The sequence below is a fragment of the Rana temporaria genome, chromosome 1, assembly GCF_905171775.1.
Source record: "Rana temporaria chromosome 1, aRanTem1.1, whole genome shotgun sequence".
Lineage (NCBI taxonomy): Eukaryota > Metazoa > Chordata > Amphibia > Anura > Ranidae > Rana > Rana temporaria.
In genome coordinates, this window is record NC_053489.1 from 25,057,980 (window position 1) to 25,065,380 (window position 7,401).

General features: G+C 48.4%; 1 protein-coding gene across 1 annotated transcript; it reads left to right on the forward strand.

The window, feature by feature from the left end:
* The first annotated feature begins 381 nt into the window (after positions 1-381).
* On the forward strand, positions 382-6,211 carry FAM214B (family with sequence similarity 214 member B). The gene is made up of 2 exons (XM_040336019.1): positions 382-1,253; positions 5,167-6,211. Exons 1-2 carry the CDS (start codon positions 1,072-1,074, stop codon positions 5,318-5,320), a joined length of 336 nt encoding a protein of 111 aa, XP_040191953.1. The 5' UTR covers positions 382-1,071; the 3' UTR covers positions 5,321-6,211.
* The last annotated feature ends 1,190 nt before the right edge of the window (positions 6,212-7,401 follow it).

The window sequence follows — 7,401 nt, forward strand, 5'->3', positions numbered from 1 at the left end:
ACTTTCCCCACGTTGGTGGTGCTCCTGGTTGGTGATTGGCCCAGCATGGTCACATGGAAAGAGTTGTATGACTTTCCCCACGTTGGCGGTGCTGCTGGTTGGTGATTGGCCCAGCATGGTCACATGGAAAGAGTTGTATGACTTTCCCCGCGTTGGCGGTGCTCCTGGTTGGTGATTGGCCCAGCATGGTCACATGGAAAGAGTTGTATGACTTTCCCCACGTTGGCGATGCTGCTGGTTGGTGATTGGCCCAGCATGGTCACATGGAAAGAGTTGTATGACTTTCCCCACGTTGGCGATGCTGCTGGTTGGTGATTGGCCCAGCATGATCACATGGAAAGAGTTGTATGACTTTCCCCACATTGTCGGTGCTCCTGGTTGGTGATTGGCTCAGCATGGTCACATGGAATAAATTGTATGACTTTCCCCACATTGGTGGTGCTCCTGGTTGGTGATTGGCCCAGCATGGTCACATGGAATAAATTGTATGACTTTCCCCACGTTGGTGGTGCTCCTGGTTGGTGATTGGCCCAGCATGGTCACATGGAAAGAGTTGTATGACTTTCCCCACGTTGGCGGTGCTGCTGGTTGGTGATTGGCCCAGCATGGTCACATGGAAAGAGTTGTATGCTGCGCGGGAAATGGTCCCCGGGACCTGGATGGAGCGGTGAGGGAGAGGAGTTAAAGGTGGACCTGTCCTGCTGGGGAGGGAGGATTAAAGAGTACCTGTTGCTTTGCTCTAGTAGTTCCATACCAGCTGCTGTACTTCTTTTTGGCGACAGGCATCCAGTGATTTTGTTTGCGTGATTTTAACGCGATTTGTTGTGGCAAAATCGAGTCGCGATCTGGGTGCTATTGGAAGTGACGGGGATCTTACGGGCGTCCGGCGATTTGCCGCTATTTCGAAATGCATGCAGAATTCCTGCGATTCTGCCCGCGATTCGGAACGCTCAGATGTAAATGGAGACTTTAAATTAGATGCAGACATACATGTGAAGACGATTTTTATACCTTGTGATCTGCTTTCCTCTTCTGCAGACCTTATTTAACCCCAACAAGACGGTGGTGAAGATGTTTCTCGTCACGTACGATTTCAAGGACATGCCAGCAAACCACGTCACCTTCCTGCGCCATCGCATCTTCCTAGTGCCTGTGCAGGAGAACGAGGAGGAGAACGAGGAACAGGGGGACGCCAGGGGCGGAGCTGCTAAGGAGAAAGCCAAGAGGATTCTCTGCTACCTCATGCACCTGAGGTCAGACATGGATTTTTTGTGTAACCTGTTTTATGTGTCTGGGTGTTGTTTAAAGCAGGGCTCAAAATTTCAAGTCCTGAGCTACTAGCCGGGCCTTAAGGCGTACTCGCCACCAGTTGCCCCGCCCAACCCCTACCATGCCCTGCCCCCTAATCCCGCCCCTAAACACGCCCTCATAAATGACACTTAAATGTTTTACGCAGAATTAAGTTACAAAAATAAATATTGACAACTTTATCAGTGCAGCTTTACCTGTGCCTATCAGTGCAGCCCAATGCAGCCTCACCTGTGCCCAATGCAGAGTGGCCTTCCTGTGCCCAATGCTTTGCCCCCTAATCCCACCTCTAAACACGCCCCTCATAAATGACACTTAAATGTTTTACTCAGAATTAAGTTACAAAAATAAATATTAACAACTTTATCAGTGCAGCGCCACCTGTGCCCATCAGTGCAGCCCCACCTGTGCCCATCAGTGCAGCTTCACCTGTGCCCAATGCAGCCTCACCTGTGCCCAATGCCCTGCCCCATAATACCGACTCTAAACTCGCCCTCATAAATTACACTTAAATGTTTTACGCAGATTTATTGTGAAAAAAAAATGTTTTACGCAGAATTAAGTTACAAAAATTAATATTAACAACAACTTTATCAGTGCAGCCCCACCTGTGCCCATCAGTGCAGCCCCACCTGTGCCCAATACAGCCTCACCTGTGCCCAATGCGGTCGTGGCCTGCCTGTGCCCAATGCGGTTGTGGCCTGCCTGTGCCCAATGCGGTCGTGGCCTGCCTGTGCCCAATGCGGTCAGTGGCCTGCCTGTGCCCAATGCGGTCAGTGGCCTGCCTGTGCCCAATGCGGTCAGTGGCCTGCCTGTGCCCAATGCGGCCGTGGCCTGCCTGTGCCCAATGCGGTCGTGGCCTGCCTGTGCCCAATGCAGAGTGACCTGTGCAGAGGAAGAGGCAAGCCATCCGGATCAGCAGAGAGCAGGATTGTCTGCTGTAATTGCTTTCCCGTGTTCCCGGGGCTCACCGTCACATAGCCCCACCTCTTGGCCCGACGCCTTTGATGACATCACATGTCCCGCATTGGAGCCGCACCGGGCACCTTTGAGATCTCATCTGATCACTTATTTTCATTCAGGAAAAGATTAACCTAATAGTCTAAAAATGTTAAATCCGTAATGTTTAAAAAAAAAAAAAAAAAAAAAGCTTAAACATATGAAAAGGAAAAAAAAAAATCCACGAATGATGCGAAGCCGCAAGAGGGACGCTAAGGGCGGGCGAACCGTGAGCTAGCCTCTCGGCTATATGTGAGCAGAGTCTGACGTGAAAAAAAAAAAAATAAAAAAAAATAAAAAAAGGAAAAGAAGGGGCTGGTAAATATGACCACTCTCAGTCTTAACCTGCGGTAAGGAGAGGATGGAAGCCGTCGGCACTGCGGGGGTGGAGGGTACACAGGAGGAAATGCATAAAGAGGGTGATTGGTGACGTGTGGCATTTGGGGGGGGGGGGGGGCAATTACTGGAACCGATTTTTTTTTTTTTTTTGTATGGCTCTTTCTGTAGCAGCTGAAATCCAAAACATGGCCTGTTGGGGGTACTTGAGGACGGGGTTTGAAAACCAATGATCTGAAGGACTAATTGTTTTTTTTCATTCCTGACAGCTAAATAGAATAAAAAAAAAAGGGGACGCAATGAGAAGGTGCTGGTGGTGAGGCCACTATTAAAGTTGTTGTCAGTGAAGCCCTTTAACCACTTAAGGACCGAGTCTCTTTTTCAGATTTGGTGTTTACAAGTTAAAAACATTTTTTTTTGCTAGAAAATTACTTGGAACCCCCAAACATTATACCTTTTTATTTTATTTTTCTAACACCCTAGAGAATAAAATTGGCGGTCATTGCAATACTTTTTGTCACGCCGTATTTGTGCAGCGGTCTTACAAGCACACGTATTTAAAAAAAAATCAAAAAACACTTTTTTAATAAAAAAAAAAAGACGACAGTAAAGTTAGCCCAAATTTTTTTTATATTGTGAGAGATAATGTTACGCCGAGTAAATTGATACCCAACATGTCGCGCTTCAAAATTGCGCCCGCTCGTGGAGTGGCGTCAAACTTTTACCCTTAACCACTTTACCACCGGGCCAATTTTGGCACTTCTCTCCTTCATGTAAAAATCAAAATGTTTTTGCTAGAAAATTAATCAGAACCCCCAAACATTATATATATATTTTTTTTAGCAGACACCCTAGGGAATAAAATGGCGGTCATTGCAACTTTTTTTCTCGCACGGTATTTGCGCAATCATTTTTCAACCACCTTTTTTGGGAAAAAAAACTGTTTCATGAATTAAAAAATAACAAAACAGTAAAGTTAGCCAAATTTTTTTGTACAATGTGAAAGAGGATGTTACGCCGAGTAAATAGATACCCAACATGTCACGCTTTAAAATTGCGCACAATCATGGAATGGCGCCAAACTTCGGTACTTAAAAATCTCCATTGGTGACGCTTTAACATTTTTTACAGGTTACTATTTTCGAGTTTCAGAGGAGGTCTAGTGCTAGAATTGTTGCACATGCTCTAACGCACGCGACGATATCTCATATGTGGGGTTTGAACGGCGTTTACATATGTGGGCAGGACCTGAATGCGTGTTCGCTTCTTTGCGCGAGATAACGGGGACGGGCGTTTTGAAAAAAAATAATTTTATTTTATTTTTATTTTACTTAATTGTTTTTATTTGTACAGTTTTTTTTACATTTTTTTTTATTTTTGGATCACTTTTATTCCTATTACAAGGAATGTAAACATCCCTTGTAATAGGAATCAGTGTGACAGGTCCTCTTTATGGAGAGATGCGGGGTGGTCAACAAGACCCCACATCTCTCCTCCAGGCTTACAAGCATGAAATCACATGCAGACTGCCGACCATCTGGTCACCAGTCATCTCTATGCTTTCCAGCAGCGCCGACCGATTCGCTCTCCGGGCCCCCGATGGCACGGGAGAGCTCGGAGAAGCAAACGGATGGCGGCGGAAGGGGGGGACGTCCCCTTCCGCTGCCTCTAAGAACGATAAAGCGGCGGAACCGCCCATCATTCAGATATCACCGCACAAAGCCGAGGACGTCCCTCCTCGGTGGTCAAGAGGTTAAGAATCTCTCGCTCTAAAGATCGCGGCGAGACCTCACTTGTGCGGTTTGAACACCGCTTTCATATGTGGACGCTGCTCACGTATGCGTTCACTTCTGCGCGCGAGCTCGTCGGAACGGGGCGCTTTAAAAAAATAAAAATGTCCTGTTTTATTAATTTTTACACTGTTTTAAAAAAAAAAAAATTGGGTCACTTATTTTCCTATTACAAGGCATGTAAACATGCCTTGTAATAGAAAAAAGCATGACAGGTCCTCTTAAATATGAGATATGGGGTCAAAAAGACCTCACATCTCATTTGAAAAAAAATAAAATGGCCCTTTAAGAGCTATGGGCGGAAGTGACGTTTTGACGTCGCTTCCGCCCTGCTATGGTATGGAGACGGGTAGGGGCCATCTTCCCCTCACTCGTCTCCATTCCCAGCAGGAGTCAGAACCCGATCTCCACCGCTACCTACAGCTCCGGTAAGCGACGAATGGTGCAGGAGAGTGGCAGGGCCCTCTACCACCGCCAATAACGGTGATCTCGCCACGAATCCGCCACAGAGACCACCATTATCGTAAACCAGACCGCTGCCTTAAGAGATAGATACCTCGTTTATGGCAGCCAAAGTGCCGACGTATATAGTCGTGGGGCGGTCCGGAAGTGGTTAATCAGGCTGACAGACCGAGAGCTAGCATTTCCCAGAAGATGACATCCTCCATATTTGTCTCAGCAGAGGTTTTCCACTGATCACTAACATTCTGTGTATTTATTTATTTTTCTCCAGGTTTCAGCGGTCGAAATCCGGGAAGATTTACCTCAACGAAGACATTCGCTTACTCTTCTCCCGCAAATCCATCGAGGTGGACACTGGCATCCCCTATGAACTCAAATCCTTCACGGAAGCCCCCAAAAACCCCAAATACTCCCCGCGGATTTGAGGACGGTGCACTAGGGAGGACACCGATGGGCTGAGCGTCCTCCTTTAGACTGTACCCCTCTATATCTCCTCAGTTCACACACCTTATTTATTACCCGCACCCCCTGCTACCCCCCCCCCCCCCCCCCGCCTCTGGTCTCTGGAGTGGCTGGCGCACTCGTTTCCCTTGCAGAGGGAGATGTAAAAATGGCAGCCACTCTTCTTATGTCTATCCGCTGGCCCGATCCAGTTCTTTTAGCCGAAACCCAGAAGAGATCTTTTTTTTTTCTGAATCACTTGTCTGTTTTTGCTAATTACTTTACCACAATGTACCTGAATTATGGCGGGGGCCACATATTCTGGGCGCCCAGTGTAGAGAGCGATAACGTTAAGAGAAATGGAAATTTATCTGACTTCTAGCTTTTTTTGTGTGTGCCGAGAATGTTGATGAGGTAGAGCCGCTGCTTTCATGCGCGACGAATGCCGGGCAAATGGCACCAATCCAAACAACCAATTAAAACACTGACTTAATCGAATGCTAAAAGCTCATTGGTCACTAAGGGTTAACCATCCTTTGCTCATCGCTGCTTTATCCAATAAGTCCAAATAGTACCCAATTCTATAGGACACAGGTCACAATGCTTAGTGTATTAACTCATATCAGCCAATCAGAGACTACCTTTCATTGTCCTGACTGGTTATTCTTGTTAATTGCAAACCACTGCCACATTAAACAAACCCAGTACAGTCCAAATAGCTGCGGTAATATGACTAGGATAGATATGGTGATAAAATTCTAGGGTTAAAATACCTTGCTTTATATAGATGTAGACTAGTGATGGTCAACTTACTTGGCATATGGGGCCTCAATGTGGCCCCTGACATCCCCAAAGGGCTGCATATAATAGTTGGTGAAAGCTGTCGAAGACTGCAAACGTACTACAGGAGATGGTCCGAGACTGGAGACGTGCTACAGGAAGAAGGCCCGAGACTGGAGACGTGCTACGGGAGAAGGCCCGAGACTGGAGACGTGCTACGGGAGAAGGCCAGAGACAGGAGACGTGCTACTGGAGAAGGCCCGAGACTGGAGACGTGCTACGGGAGAAGGCCCAAGACTGGAGACGTGCTACGGGAGAAGGCCCGAGACTGGAGACGTGCTACGGGAGAAGGCCCGAGACTGGAGACGTGCTACGGGAGAAGGCCCGAGACTGGAGACGTGCTACAGGAGAAGGCCCGAGACTGGAGACGTGCTACAGGAGAAGGCCCGAGACTGGAGACGTGCTACAGGAGAAGGTCTGAGACTGGAGACGTGCTACAGGAGAAGGTCCGAGACTGGAGACGTGCTACAGGAGAAGGTCCGAGACTGGAAACGTGCTACAGGAGAAGGTCCGAGGCTGGAGACGTGCTACAGGAGAAGGTCCGAGACTGGAAACGTGCTACAGGAGAAGGTCCGAGGCTGGAGACGTGCTACGGTAGAAGGCCCGAGACTGGAGACGTGCAACAGGAAGAAAGCCAGAGACTGGAGACGTGCTACAGGAAGAAGGCCCGAGACTGGAGAGACGTGCTACGGGAAGAAAGTCAGAGACTGGAGACGTGCTTCGGGAAGAAGGCCTGAGACTGGAGACGTGCTACAGGAAGAAGGCCAGAGACTGGAGACGTGCTACAGGAGAAGGTCCGAGACTGGAGACGTGCTACAGGAGAAGGTCCGAGACTGGAGACATGCTACAGGAAGAAGGCCCGAGACTGGAGACGTGCTACAGGAAGAAGGCCCGAGACTGGAGACGTGCTACAGGAAGAAAGTCAGAGACTGGAGACGTGCTTCGGGAAGAAGGCCTGAGACTGGAGACGTGCTACAGGAAGAAGGCCAGAGACTGGAGACGTGCTACAGGAAGAAGGCCCGAGACTGGAGACATGTTACAGGAGAAGGTCCGAGACTGGAGACGTGCTACAGTAAGAAGGTCCGAGACTGGAGACGTGCTACAGGAAGAAAGTCCGAGACTGGAGACATGCTTCGGGAAGAAGGCCCGAGACTTGAGACGTGCTACAGGAGAAGGTCCGAGACTGGAGACGTGCTACAGGAGAAGGTCCGAGACTGGAGACGTG

Bases quoted from the DNA above. Each gene is read 5' to 3' on its own strand.
- FAM214B (XM_040336019.1), top strand. From the start codon at position 1,072: ATGTTTCTCGTCACGTACGATTTCAAGGACATGCCAGCAAACCACGTC. The intron at 1,254-5,166 runs GTCAGACATGGA...ATTTTTCTCCAG, and splicing joins TGCTACCTCATGCACCTGAG to GTTTCAGCGGTCGAAATCCG.